Raw genomic sequence first — 15503 nt, forward strand, 5'->3', positions numbered from 1 at the left:
GCCAAAAAGATCATCAAGGACATCAACCAACCGAGCCACTGCCTGTTCACCCCGCAATCATCCAGAAGGAGAGGTCAGAACAGGTGCATCAAAGCTGGGACCGAGAGACTGCTTCTAAACAGCTTCTATCTCAATGCCATCAGACTGTTACAGACTGTTATTTACTGTTAAATAGCCATCACTAGCCGGCTACTACCTGGTTACTCAACCTTGCACCTGAGAGGCTGCTGCCCTATATACATAGACATGGAATCACTGGCCACTTTAATAATGGAACACTAATCACTGTTTACAAACTGCTTTACTCATTTAATCTGGATATACTTTATTCTATTCTACTGTATTTTAGTCAATGCCACTCCAACATTGCTCGTCCTAATATTTATATATTTCTTAATTCCTTTTAGATTTGTGTATTGTTGTGTATTGTTAGATACAACTACACTGTTGGAGCTAGGAACACAAGCAATTCCCTTCACCCGCAATAACATCTGCTAAATATGTGTGTGACCAATAACATTTGATTTGAATTAGAAAAAGGATTGGGAAGCATCATGTCCATGTAATCCGTTAATATTTTGGTGGGCACAATATCCAATCAAAATCTCTTAACCCTACATCTGTTCCCTAAAGTCTTCTATGGGTTGTTGCAATATTGGACATCAAGATCCCTATTTAATGAGTGAGGCATGTTGAGCGCAGGTTTGAGTAATTGGTTTCAGGTTATAGTCTAGGCATAAAACTATATTAAATATTTAAAGGTACTAGCCATGAAGTGAAAATCCATGTTTTTATTCACTTAGCATAGTCAGTGTGAACTGATATGAGATCTGAATGGCTGCTACTTTGGCTCTGTGTGACGGCTACGCTGGAATTGAATTAGACTGAAACTCAGATCTTATCAGTTCGTCATGCTGGGATTGGAAATAGCTGCAGCAAGTTTCCAAGTAGTCCTGTTTAAAAAATGTCTACCATTGTAGACTAGAGGAGGTTATCGGCCAATGTTGTTATTGGCATTGTAAAGAAAACATGGATAATTGTCAGAGGGCTGGCTTGGAGAGCTGGCACACAGTGGAGGGAAAGGTTGGGGTAGGGTCATGGTAGAGTGATTATTTTACTCTACCTGCACTTCACTATCCCACTGTCTTTGGAAATACAAGGACTATGCCATTGGTAAAGACTATGGAATCTGGATAGTATTGGATACTGTACTGAAAAAAATTGTCTGAATGAAAGCTTGAAAGGTAGACTAGCAGTTAAGAGGGTTGGCCCAGTAACCGAAATGTCGCTGTTTCAAATCCCTGAGCCAACTCTGTGAAAAATCTGTCTATGTGCCCTTGAACAAGGCACTTAACCCCTAATTGCTCCTGTAAGTCACTCTGGATAAGAGCGTCTGCTAGATGACTAAAATGCAAATGTAGGAGATGTGTAAACATTCAGGCATGAGTTTCTCATTTCGTTTTCTCAGGCTTTATACAATGCAATGAGTAACCAGAAGTTGATCCATTCCAAGGTTGAATCACGACACAATTCGTCCTTGTTATGTTTCATTGGCCCATTTGTCCAATGTTTCCCAGGCAAATCCCAGAGCATGTTGGACTATAAATGGATGAATGTTTTGGCTGTAGTTTAGAGATGCTCTCCGTTCTGGCTAGAGGAGTGCAATTACTTTAGTCTTATCTTTAGTCAAACACAACAAACAGAGACCAAGTCTGAGTCCCAAATGGCAACCTATTACCGATGTAGTGCACTATATAGGTAACAGGATGCCATTTGGGACGGAGACCAAATCAAACTGGAACAATTGGTGACTCTTCTCCAGTTGCCTTGGAGATGCAGGCTGTTGGTTCGACAGCACACAAAGAGCCTAAGAGGAAACTGTTACCATGGAAACGGGAACACTGGGGTGCCATGTTTTGGAAGGTAGGGAACGTGGGAGGAATGAAAGGCAACAGAGAAGGAAAGATGGGAGGGAGATGGGTAGACCGATCGGAAAATATCTGTCAGTCATCTCCCAGTTCTCTTTAAATATTAGGATCGGTGTCACTCTCAAATGAATGAATTTGCATGTCATAACAGTGGGCCTATGAGCTGTCCTTCAAATGTATAATTGAAGACATCTGCATATCTGACTGACTTACATCTGTAGCATTTCATCACTCAATGAATAGCCTAGGCCATTGAATTACAGGCTTGTCTGCTTAATGACTAAAATGGAAATGTTCAGGCAAATCCAAAATGTTTATGAATTTGAACCCATCTTGATTGCAAGATTGAAAGATTGCAATTATATAAACCTTTAAAAATGACCCTTTGAAAACCTGCAGGAGCTTAGAGAGCCACGAAAACATTTCAGACCTTCAACGTGCGAGACAGGATCCCAGAGGATGACTATGAGACTCGCTGACTAAGTTGAAAGGATGGTTTGTCCTGTACCACCGACCCCGCGGAGTGCACAACCATCACAAGACCTCCTTGTGTTCATATTTCTCAATATCTATGCATGTCAGAGCCCTGGAAAACCCAAATGAAATACATCAGCCCACCAAGGAATGCATTCACCTGACCCCCAAAACAAGTAACTCATTAGTAATTACTATCACAAATATCTTTCCTGACCAATGAGGATTGAGAACCATTAGGTTTCTGCAATGTTTGGAGCTCTGCTCACCCAAAGTTTGACACTTGACTGAGTGGAGTAAATTCCATCTGCTTGGTGAAAACTAAGCTCTGTGACCATTTGAAAAGGGGGGGGTCGTTCCACCTCAAAAAGCACAGAAAATTGGATTTCGACACCCACCATCTCAGATTGTTCAAAAATGTTTCTGTTGTTAGAAACAGATACAATTAGCATTCCTGCAACATTATTTTGTTGAAATATAAGAAATTAAGCTAATTGATTGAACCCAAATTGGCCATTTTAATTTATAGGATTAATATAATATTCAATAAATATACAGTGAGGGAAAAAAGTATTTGATCCCCTGCTGATTTTGTACATTTGCCCACTGACAAAGAAATGATCAGTCTATAATTTTAATGGTAGGTTTATTTGAACAGTGAGTGACAGAATAACAACAAAAAAATCCAGAAAAACGCATGTCAAAAATGTTATAAATTGATTTGCATTTTAATGAGGGAAATAAGTATTTGACCCCTCTGCAAAACATGACTTAGTACTTGGTGGCAAAATCCTTGTTGGCAATCACAGAGGTCAGACGTTTCTTGTAGTTGGCCACCAGGTTTGCACACATCTCAACAGGGCTTTTGTCCCACTCCTCTTTGCAGATCTTCTCCAAGTCATTAAGGTTTCGAGGCTGACGTTTGGTAACTCGAACCTTCAGCTCCCTCAACAGATTTTCTATGGGATTAAGGTCTGGAGACTGGCAAGGCCACTCCAGGACCTTAATGTGCTTCTTCTTGAGCTACTCCTTTGTTGCCTTGGCCGTGTGTTTTGGGTCATTGTCGTGCTGGAATACCCATCCACGACCCATTTTCAATGCCCTGGCTGAGGGAAGGAGATTCTCACCCAAGATTTGACAGTACATGGCCCTGTCCATCGTCCCCTTGATGCGGTGAAGTTGTCCTGTCCCCTTAGCAGAAAAACACCCCCAAAGCATAATGTTTCCACCTCCACGTTTGACGGTGGGGATGGTGTTCTTGGGGTCATAGGCAGCATTCCTCCTCCTCCAAACACGGCGAGTTGAGTTGATGCCAAAGAGCTCCATTTTGGTCTCATCTGACCACAACACTTTCATCCAATTGTCCTCTGAATCATTCAGATGTTCATTGGCAAACTTCAGACGAGCATGTATATGTGCTTTCTTGAGCAGGGGGACCTTGCGGGCGCTGCAGGATTTCAGTCCTTCACGGCGTAATGTGTTACCAATTGTTTTCTTGGTGACTATGGTTCCAGCTGCCTTGAGATCATTGACAAGATCCTCCCGTGTAGTTCTGGGCTGATAGCTCACCGTTCTCATTATCATTGCAACTCCACGAGGTGAGATCTTGCATGGAGCCCCAGGCCGAGGGAGATTGACAGTTCTTTTGTGTTTCTTCCATTTGCGAATAATCGCACCAACTGTTGTCACCTTCTCACCAAGCTGCTTGGCGATGGTCTTGTAGCCCATTCCAGCCTTGTGTAGGTCTACAATCTTGTCCCTGACATCCTTGGAGAGCTCTTTGGTCCTGGCCATGGTGGAGAGTTTGGAATCTGATTGATTGATTGCTTCTGTGGACAGGTGTCTTTTAAACAGGTAACAAACTGAGATTAGGAGCACTCCCTTTGAGTGTGCTCCTAATCTCAGCTCGTTACCTGTATAAAAGACATCTGAGAGCCAGAAATCTTTCTGATTGAGAGGGGGTCAAATACTTATTTCCCTCATTAAAATGCAAATCAATTTATAACATTTTTGACATGGGTTTTTCTGGATTTTTTTGTTGTTATTCTGTTTCTCACTGTTCAAATAAACCTACCATTAAAATTATAGACTGATCATTTATTTGTCAGTGGGCAAACGTACAAAATCAGCAGGGGATCAAATACTTTTTTCCCTCACTGTAGTACCGAACATCCAATTTGGATCAAACTTTATTTCTAAGAATGAATTAGACATGAGGAATCCAAAGAAATAGCCAAAAGCCACCCATGGACCCCCCACAACCTACGCCAATCCTACCCCAACAACGAGTATAAAGTATCAGTTCACTATGTCTGACAAGTAGTATGGAGCTGCGGCTCTGAGTATTGTTTCCTCATCCCATGTAGTGTATTCACAGTGAATTTGGTGATGTTTTTTTATAAACAAGCATCAACCAGTGGGTCTTGCGGCAGGTATACAGAGATTACCAGTTTACAGAGGAGTATAGAGTGCAGTGATGTGTCCTATAAGGAGCATTGGTGGCAAATCTGATGGCCGAATGGTAAAGAACATCTAGCCGCTCGAGAGCACCCTTACCTGCCGATCTATAAATTATGTCTCCGTAATCTAGCATGGGTAGGATGGTCATCTGAATCAGGGTTAGTTTGGCAGCTGGGTTGAAAGAGGAGCGATTACGATAAAGGAAACCAAGTCTAGATTTAACTTTAGCCTGCAGCTTTGGTATGTGCTGAGAGAAGGACAGTGCACCGTCTAGCCATACTCCCAAGTATTTGTATGAGGTGACTACCTCAAGCTCTAAACCCTCAGAGGTAATAATAACACCTGTGGGAGGAGGGGCATTCTTCTTACCAAACCACGTGACCTTTGTTTTGGAGGTGTTCAGAACAAGGTTAAGGGTAGAGAAAGCTTGTTGGACACTAAGAAAGCTTTGTTGTAGAGCATTTAACACAAAATCCTGAGTATAAGACTGTATCATCTGCATATAAATGGATGAGAGAGCTTCCTACTGCCTGAGCTATGTTGTTGATGTAAATTGAGAAGAGCGTGGGGCCTAGGATTGAGCCTTGGGGTACTCCCTTGGTGACAGGCAGTGACTGAGACAGCAGATTTTCTGACTTTATACACTGCACTCTTTGAGAGAGGTCGTTAGCAAACCAGGCCAAAGACCCCTCAGCGACACCAATACTCCTTAAGAATGGAATGGTCTACCTTTTCAAAAGCTTTGGCCAAGTCAATAAAAATAGCAGCACAATATTGCTTAGAATCAAGGGCAACGGTGACATTATTGAGGACCTTTAAGGTTGCATCCATAACCTGAGCGGAAACCAGATTGCATACTCCCTAGCTTGTAGGCACAAACTCTTTCTATATAAAGGTAGACAATTAGCTACATTCATAAATCAGTGGGGTCTGTGTATCAAATGACACCATATTCCCTACTTAGGGCACTACTTTTGATCAGGGCCCAGGTCAAAAGATGCACATTGTATAGGGAATAGGGTGCCATTTGGGACGGAAAAGGATTAGAGGGGTAGCAAAAGCAAAGTGTGTGTGTGTGTGTGTGGGGGGGGGTTCTGACATTTTCTTTTGGTATATGTGTCATTAGTTTTCAAGATATAAAACTTTCAAAATAGAGAAAGAGCCATTATACCTGCTTTATTAAAAAAAAAATGTTGAAGGTATATAACTTGAAAACTTGATTGCTGACATGAAAAACATTTTGAGACTATATCACCAATGAACTAATGAAACAAATACCAAAAGATAGTTTTAGGTTTACATTTCCTTTAAGTTTGGCACACTTAAAAACTTTGGCAGTCTTTTAAAAACGACTGTTCACACCTGTAAATGATGAGTTCTTGCATGAGCTACTGTAGTGTAATTTGCACTTACTCGAATGCAAAGAAAAGCCCGCTGGTGACCATGATGAGGACCAGGGTTAGGTAGAAGACCCCGGTCTGTCTCGCCATCATGACCCTTCCATTACAGTAGAATCTATTTCGGCCAGGGAAGATCTGCCACTTCCTGCGGGGAGTCCTCTTCTTTTTGTGCCCGGAGGTCTCCATAGACGATGAGTTGTGCGTGCAGATCTGATTATACTGACATTCTCGCACCGGCTCATCAAGTCCGAGATGCATCTGTAAATAGTGCACCTTGCAAAACAATACAAAGAATTCAGGGGCAGCTGATAAATGGGGTTAAAGACGTGCTCCGTGCTTGTTCCTGATCCTTTGGCACAGTGATGATGTAATGCTGTCAGAAAATGTACATTTCTGTACAATACATTGCAGTACAAAAAAAAAATCTTAAATACTTTTTAAAATAAGTTTCATTTTCTGGACGTGCATCCTCCTGAATTTGATCAGCTATGCCACTTTGTCAGTGTGAAAATAAACATAGCCTCAATTGTTTGAATAACACTTCCATTGTGTTTTTAAAAACTGTAAATGTAGCTACTAGCGAGGCGTTACTGGCCAGACTTATGTAAACACAATGCAATCAAAAAATGTGGAGGACGCGAGAAGAAACACAGTCATAAAGACGTCCTTCGAGTGTCCTTAAAAGAGAATAATGCTTTTCACATTTAAGTGCAGAGAAGATATATGTCAACCAATCGTTTAGCCACTCGGTGTATAAAAATGCAATTCTCCAACGAGGATATACGCAAAATAAAAGACGAGCATTTTACTGCAGAATAGCGCCGATTTGATTTTCTAGAGGTGCACGGCTCTCGAATCAAGCCGCCAGTACAATAACGTCGTGTCCGCGGTCTTCGTTTCTCAAAGTTCTCTCGATTCGGTAAAATAATGATTTTATAGTGTTGTTGTGGAGACGCGTAATCTTATGTTCATGCCTTCATGGTTTTGAAAGCAGAGACATTTGTATCACTGCAACAACAGCTCGCCACCCGTTGCCTGTGTTGCGGCTGCCTACAGTGTACAGCAGCCCCAACAACAAACACATGCGCGCACACGTTAGTACTGCCATGGGAATTGTAGTATCGGTATTTGTATTTCAGATGGAGTATACTACTCTCAAATCGAAATATACATCCTAATGTTCAAATGCATAGTACTGAATAAGTATGCTACAATTGATTTTCGTGGCTCCAAAAATGTGTATGTAGATAGAGTAGTTTAGAGCGAATTAAACGTTCCTAGCTGAGCATGTTTCCACCGTAATTATTTAAGTGTCGGACAAATAAAATGACCGCTTTGAAAAGAAACACGACTTTGAATGTCACAGAAAACGATGACAAACTACAGCTAATGAAAGGCAAGCGACTGCTTATTTATCTATCGATCGGTGTACTGTTTGTGAATATAATAATAGCCGTTTTTGTATCGCTATAAATGTAGTAGCTACTATAGCTAGCTAATTGTTTACTTATACGACAAATTCTTGTGACCCATAAACAACGTCCCATTATCCTTTTTCAGGTGCAGCTTTCCTGACGACTGTCGCCTCTGCTGGGATGATTGCAGGATTTGGCTCAACGTTAGCCTTGGCCAAGAAAAATAGTCCGAGATAGTTCAACAAGGTAGCTATGATTGATGTAGGTTAGCATTACATCTATGCAATTTAACGTTAGATGCCTGTTAGCCCTGACCGATGACAGAGTGACATTATACTGATCCACATAATCTGACTACTAACGTTAATTGTCTAAAATGTATTGCATTTCTTGCATAGCCTCCCTGGATGTATGGCAATTTCATATTATGAAGAAAAACGAATTGCTCGCGCTGAAGACGTATCTCGGTCCGCTAATACAGGGCTAGTAAAGGTCCAATGCACTACTTTTGTGATTTAAAATAAAAACATGTATTTGAATGTTTACCAGCATTTGTAACTTGAGTCTGAATAAAACATTTCATTTGATAATACTTATGGAATATAAAAAAACTTGCTTGATATGTTTTCCATGTGAAAACTGAAATGGTCAATTCATTCCTTTTGAGTAGATGCTCTATCCAGAGCAATTTACAGTAGTGAGTGCATAGATTTTCATGCATGGTATAAACAGCTCTACAGCCTTCATTGTCATGCACAGTCAGTACACAACATTATGCTCATGATGTCTTGGCAGGATCAGATGGTGACAGGTGTCCCAGCAGGGTCAGACAGCCATGGAAGTACAGTCTACAGAGCTCTGGTGAATTTTGCAGTATATTATAACGAGTGAAGGGATACAAAGTCACATCTTGAGTTGATGGCTAGGCTACAGTCTGGGAATAATGGTCATTTAAATGATTGTACCTTTGATTCTATTCTTGGATAACATTAATGTATAAATGTACACCAAGTTAGTTATTTGTCATGTCTCATCTGAGCAGGATCAGATGGTGACAGGACGGCCGGGGGCATTCGTATTGTGCCGCTAGAGGTGAAATTCTTGGACCGTCGCAAGACGGACGAAAGCATTTGCCAAGAATGTTTTCATTTATCAAGAACTTTTGACTAGTTTTGTGTATCTAATATCTCATTGCTTAAATGTATGCATAAATAATACCTTATCGATGCCCAGTCTTGGTCATGATATGGTTTCAGTTTTCTGTTAAGTGTATTTTTAATGTCGCACATATTTCTTTTTTAATTGCAACATGAAATCCTGTAGGCGAGACTCTCCTCAATGTATTAGTTTGGGGTCTGTGTCCTCTGAGGGATAGTCCCACAATCTCCCAGGCCGGCGGAGATACAATCTTCGGCAAAATCATTCGCAAGGAGATTCCTGCAAAAATATTATTTGAAGATGTAGTGCACTATATATGGTGCCCTTTGGGACGCAACCAGTGAGCAGTGATGTGAGCAGTGATTCAGTGAAGCCCACCTGGAATCCCTATGCCTCCACTAAGGTTGCAGAGGAGCTCCTCTACTTCTCCCTGAGGCTAATGACTGACAACTGGCAGTTTGAGAGACCCAGCAAAGAGTACATCCTTGGTTGACCTCTATGTTGTGAGTGGCTACCTGGTTGATCCTGCCAGTAGCATATGCTTGTCTCAAAGATTAAGCCATGCAAGTCTAAGTACACACGGCCGGTACAGTGAAACTGCGAATGGCTCATTAAATCTTCTTTACACTCTCTTTGGATAATTCATTCCAATCGTTTTAAAGTTAACAGCAGGTATTTTGCATGTAAGTTTAAATTATGTGTATGTTTATTCTATTACACACTAAATGCATACTTTTAAATTGTGAGCTAAACATTAATAAATGCCTTTCTACAGCTTCAAAAATACATTTTTGCGATGTAGGGGGAGTGCCAAGACCTTAAATCCCATTACTATTGTAAAATGTCAGTCTAAAACATTTAGTTAGTATTTTAGATGGTGACAGGGGTCTCAGCAGGGTCAGATGGTGACAGGGGTCTCAGCAGGGTCAGATGGTGACAGGGGTCTCAGCAGGGTCAGATGGTGACAGGGGTCTCAGTAGGGTCAGATGGTGACAGGGGTCTCAGCAGGGTCAGATGGTGACAGGGGTCTCAGCAGGGTCAGATGGTGACAGGGGTCTCAGCAGGGTCAGATGGTGACAAGGGTCTCAGCAGGGTCAGATGGTGACAGGGGTCTCAGCAGGGTCAGATGGTGACAGGGGTCTCAGCAGGGTCAGGCAGCCAGGGAAGACCAGTGTGTGACGGTGCAGAGGTGAACTTTTGCAGATACAGCACTTTATTCTCTCTTTGCAACAAACACTGGACAAGCCAGAAGCTTCAAAGATTGAAACTATTTTAAGGCAGTCTGACAAACATCTATAAAGTTGATTTTCAAACTCTATCAAGGGTTGATAGGCTTTTCCCGATGACACAAAACATGTACAACACAAATGTGAGAAAGACCTGGGAGACACTATTGATGATGATGAATGGATACATATGTTTGAATGCCCATATTCATATAATCTCAGACATAAACTGCAGTAATTTAAGACCTTCCACAGAACGTACTATATGCCAGTGAAACTGAATATCATGCAGTCAGAAATGTAATTCCTCTGCTGGAGGTGTAAAACACAAAAAGGGACATATTTGCATATGTTATGCTCTTGTGAAGGTTGGCTGAATTCTGACAAAGAGAATGTTATTTTATCTCAGCATGTCTACATACTCTCCTTTCTCCCTGTTTTTGTTTGCTTCGAAATGTTGATACTGGGGACTTATCAGAAGAAACTGTAATGTAGCATTTATAGCAACTAAGAAATCCATTGCCATTAATTGGAAGGTTGGTTATCCTCCCACAATGTCACAATGGATGGCAGAAGATTAAAGGTATACTGTGCAACTTTCATAAGGTCTGCTTATATGGAATACTGTACAACACAAGGAGTCTGTATTGAAAACATTCCCACGTCAGGGGAGATACCTATTTAGGCAATCCCTAGCTGCTGGGCTGCTCAGTCCTGGCCCTTGGTTGTCACTCTGGACTTGGCCTAACACACCTGAACTAATAATGAATGTTTCACTAAGATCCTAAAGCTGAGTGGGTGGTGTTGGGTTGGGGCACTGCAAGGCGGTGGACCCCTAGGGACAGGACATGGGCGATCCAGCTATATTGTGTGAAAGTAAAAAGAGCTCTACAATACTGTTAGGCCTATGATATGAATTACAGTGCCCTCTGAAATTATTGGGACAGTGAAGCATTTTTTCTTATTTTGGCTCTATACTCCAAAAGTTTGCATTTGAAATCAAACAATGATTATGGGGTTAAAGTGCAGACTGTCAGCTTTCATTTGAGGGTATTCATCTATATCGGGTGAACCGTTTAGAAATTACAGCACTTTTTGTACCTAGTCCCCCCATTTTAGGGGAGCAAAAGTATCGGGACAAATTCATTTTATGTGTATTAAATTAGTAAAAGTTTAAGTATTTATCATATTCATAGCACAAAATGACTACTACATCATGCTTGACTCTACACATTTGTTGGATGCATTTGCTGTTTGTTTTGGTTGTGTTTCAGATTATTTTGCACCCAATAGAAATTAATGGTAAATAATGTATTATGTCATTTTGGAGTCACATTCATGTAGAAGTGTTTAGATACTTATTTACAATAAGTGACCACAAAAGGGACATATACATATATTTATTTTAAATGCAGGAAATGAGCTTTTGTTGCCCAAAAACTCTCACCAGGTTATGCCCCTCCCCCCACTTCTAAAACCAAAGTTGCGCCCCTACTGTTTATGGCTGTAATGATGGTTACGTTTGCACAGCGATTGTGTGCGTGTGTTCACTGGGTTGTAACCTTTGAACCACTCCTTTTTGGGGGTCGTGGGGAAAAATCTAGCGCTCTGCTTCTGACCACGTCCCATAGGGCTCTGGTCAAAAGTAGCACATTTATGGGATAGGGTGCCATTCAGGACAGTAACAGATCCTGAGCTTATATCACTTTTGAAGATACAGTGAGGGAAAAAAGTATTTGATCCCCTGCTGATTTTGTACGTTTGCCCACTGACAAAGAAATGATCAGTCTATAATTTTAACGGTAGGTTTATTTGAACAGTGAGAGACAGAATAACAACAACAAAAAATCCAGAAAAACACATGTCAAAAATGTTATAAATTGATTTGCATTTTAATGAGGGAAATAAGTATTTGACCCCCTCTCACTCAGAAAGATTTCTGGCTCCCAGGTGTCTTTTATACAGGTAACGAGCTGAGATTAGGAGCACACTCTTAAAGGGAGTGCTCCTAATCTCAGCTTGTTACCTGTTTAAAAAGACACCTGTCCACAGAAGCAATCAATCAGATTCCAAACTCTCCACCATGGCCAAGACCAAAGAGCTCTCCAAGGATGTCAGGGACAAGATTGTAGACCTACACAAGGCTGGAATTGGCTACAAGACCATCGCCAAGCAGCTTGGTGAGGAAGTGACAACAGTTGGTGCGATTATTCGCAAATGGAAGAAACACAAAAGAACTGTCAATCTCCCTCGGCCTGGGGCTCCATGCAAGATCTCACCTCGTGGAGTTGCAATGATCATGATAATGGTGAGGAATCAGCCCAGAACTACACGGGAGGATCTTATCAATGATCTCAAGGCAGCTGGGACCATAGTCACCAAGAAAACAATTGGTAACACTACGCCGTGAAGGACTGAAATCCTGCAGCGCCCGCAAGGTCCCCCTGCTCAAGAAAGCACATATACATGCCCATCTGAAGTTTGCCAATGAACATCTGAATGATTCAGAGGACAACTGGGTGAAAGTGTTGTGGTCAGATGAGACCAAAATGGAGCTCTTTGGCATCAACTCAACTCGCCGTGTTTGGAGGAAGAGGAATGCTGCCTATGACCCCAAGAACACCATCTCCACCGTCAAACATGGAGGTGGAAACATTATGCTTTGGGGGTGTTTTTCTGCTAAGGGGACAGGACAACTTCACCACATCAAAGTGACGATGGACAGGGCCATGTACCGTCAAATCTTGGGTGAGAATCTCCTTCCCTCAGCCAGGGCATTGAAAATGGATCCTGGATGGGTATTCCAGTACGACAATGACCCAAAACACACGGCCAAGGCAACAAAGGAGTGGCTCAAGAAGAAGCACATTAAGGTCCTGGAGTGGCCTAGCCAGTCTCCAGACCTTAATCCCATAGAAAATCTGTTGAGGGAGCTGAAGGTTCGAGTTACCAAACGTCAGCCTCGAAACCTTAATGACTTGGAGAAGATCTGCAAAGAGGAGTGGGACAAAATCCCTCCTGAGATGTGTGCAAACCTGGTGGCCAACTACAAGAAACGTCTGACCTCTGTGATTGCCAACAAGGGTTTTGCCACCAAGTACTAAGTCATGTTTTGCAGAGGGGTCAAATACTTATTTCCCTCATCAAAATGCAAATCAATTTCTAACATTTTTGACATGCGTTTTTCTGGATTTTTTTGTTGTTATTCTGTATCAAATAAACCTACCATTAAAATTATAGACTGATCATTTCTTTGTCAGTGGGCAAATGTACAAAATCAGCAGGGGATCAAATACTTTTCTCCCCTCACTGTATACTTGGCAGAGCAGCACAGTTGTGCCCTTGTTTTTCATTCTATTTTAAGCTGAGGGCCATTTTTGTAAACTTCCATCTCAGCCAAATATGCCTTGTAAAGTGGCCAAATTAGATTTAGCGTGTTATGAGAGGTATGCGGTTGTGAGGTCACAGTGGCTGAGAAGAACACCGGGGAGAGGCAGTTAGCATTATAATGCAACACCGGGGAGAGGCAGTTAGCATTATAATGCAACACCGGGGAGAGGCAGTTAGCATTATAATGCAACACCGGGGAGAGGCAGTTAGCATTATAATGCAACACCGGGGAGAGGCAGTTAGCATTATAATGCAACACCGGGGAGAGGCAGTTAGCATTATAATGCAACACCGGGGAGAGGCAGTTAGCATTATAATGCAACACCGGGGAGAGGCAGTTAGCATTATAATGCAACACCAGGGAGAGGCAGTTAGCATTAATTTTTATGTTGCTGCACACTGACTAGCCTACACCAAACCACATCGCTTCCTCTCAGATTTTTACCCTTCCAGGAAGAGCTGCTGAGTCTTGCCAAACTCTAATTATAGCTAATCAAATGAGCAGGCCACTTAAACACATGGACAATAAATACATTGAGAGTTTATATTGTTTACTATTACGTCTGTTTTCTAGACAGCTTGTTCAGTCAGGCTGCGTCCATAATGGCACACTTCTCCTTACAGTGCACCAGAACCCTGGTCAAAAGTAAGGCACTATATAGGAAATGGGTCCCCCTTTTATACGCTACCTTGAAATGCAGCTCCTCCAGGGCAGGCAGGGCTCTACAGTGCAACCATTTTACTCGCATATGCGGCTAAATATTTTGCTGTACGAACTGGAATTTTAATTTGGGAGAACCAGTGCACCTAGAAAATTAGGGATTCTAGCTTTATTACCTCAAATATTTTTCATTGTGCTCTTAAATTTCTTTGTGTACCTACATTTTTCAACTTAGTCACACACATGCTCCTTGTAAAAAATAAAAAAGGTCAGCGCGGAGCCCCGCCAGCGCGGAGCCCCGTCAGCAACCTCTTTAAATGTTGTTTTCTGCTCACTGGGTTGACTCAGTTTGGGCCCACGTGTGCAGTACATCAATGTCACGTCAAGCATGTTATCCAGGGAACGATGGACTGCACTGCCTATAGCACCACTGCAGTACCGGAGTCAGGGGCGTTCCTGGCTCTCCGGGCCCTGGGCTGGGGCTCGCTCTACGCCTGGTTTGGAGTGGACCTGCTCAGCATCGCAGTCTGGAAAGCCATGGGGGTCCATAGTGTACGTATTAATGAACTCAACCCATCTCATTGTCTAGCCCTTATCATGCCATCAGAAAACAGACCAGCATCATCCCTATTACCTAACACTCAGTAAATGTACAACATATTGTGCTGCTTTAGAAGCCTCTATTTGTCAGTCTTTGCAGCTAACAGATCAGGCAGACGATGCAGTGTTTTCCTGGCTATTCCAAAAAAAAACGAGGAAGGACCAGCCAACTCAGAGGAATGGGACACCATCTTCAAGTCTAAAGAGGACTGAAGGTCTAGACTATATTAATGCTGCTCTCAGCCAGGGTGGGAGTAAGTCACTGCAGGACTTAACCATTACTGTGGGATGGGCAGTCAGTTGGTCACTGTGCTGAGAAGGAAATTAACTTGTGGTCCAGTCACTCTTCACTGATGCTCATCTGAAGCCTATGAAGAGAACACCTGCCTGAAGGAGGAATTATGAAACACATTACTGTTGGACTGAGGCATCATGGTTCATTTAAACTCCTTTGGAGCATCTTAAAGGCTTACTATGTAAAATCACAGGAGCCCTGGACTGTCTTGTACTGTAGTTAGCCTAAACACCAACCTGTTTGTGCTCGTTGAAGACAGTGAAAGCTGTGCAGCTGAATGTAAGGCGCCATGCCTGGTTTCTCTTAAACGGATTGAACCATCATTCAATGTAACACCTGTAAGTGTTTGCCGTTAGCTATTCCCATAAAAGACAAGTATAAAAATGAGAACAGACCTGAACTATCTTAAACTGGGCCCGGCTAGCCATATAACAAGGAATGTGTAAAAATACTTGTCTGCACGTCATCCTCTGTGCTTATGACGGCTGCCCCTGAT

At 42.1% G+C, this 15503-nt stretch overlaps 1 protein-coding gene and 1 long non-coding RNA gene across 3 annotated transcripts in view; one reads left to right on the forward strand and one right to left on the reverse strand.

The window, feature by feature from the left end:
• Nucleotides 1–7362, reverse strand: part of LOC106571250 (palmitoyltransferase ZDHHC14) — a 32089-nt gene extending 24727 nt beyond the window's left edge. The window contains exon 1 of one of the 2 annotated variants that reach the window (XM_045695618.1): nucleotides 6276–7362. In XM_045695618.1, coding sequence (XP_045551574.1) covers nucleotides 6276–6520 — 245 coding nt within the window. In that variant the 5' untranslated portion in view covers nucleotides 6521–7362. The remainder of the gene's footprint in view (nucleotides 1–6275) is intronic. The other variant, XM_045695619.1, reaches the window with a different exon arrangement.
• A 461-nt stretch (nucleotides 7363–7823) lies between these two features.
• On the forward strand, nucleotides 7824–9619 carry LOC106601617 (uncharacterized). Its single transcript, XR_001328040.2, has 3 exons — nucleotides 7824–7923; nucleotides 8473–8538; nucleotides 8720–9619. It is a non-coding gene; the product is annotated as an uncharacterized lncRNA (long non-coding RNA).
• Nucleotides 9620–15503: the final 5884 nt, after the last annotated feature.

The sequence above is a fragment of the Salmo salar genome, chromosome ssa15 (assembly GCF_905237065.1).
Source record: "Salmo salar chromosome ssa15, Ssal_v3.1, whole genome shotgun sequence".
Taxonomy (NCBI): Eukaryota; Metazoa; Chordata; class Actinopteri; order Salmoniformes; family Salmonidae; genus Salmo; species Salmo salar.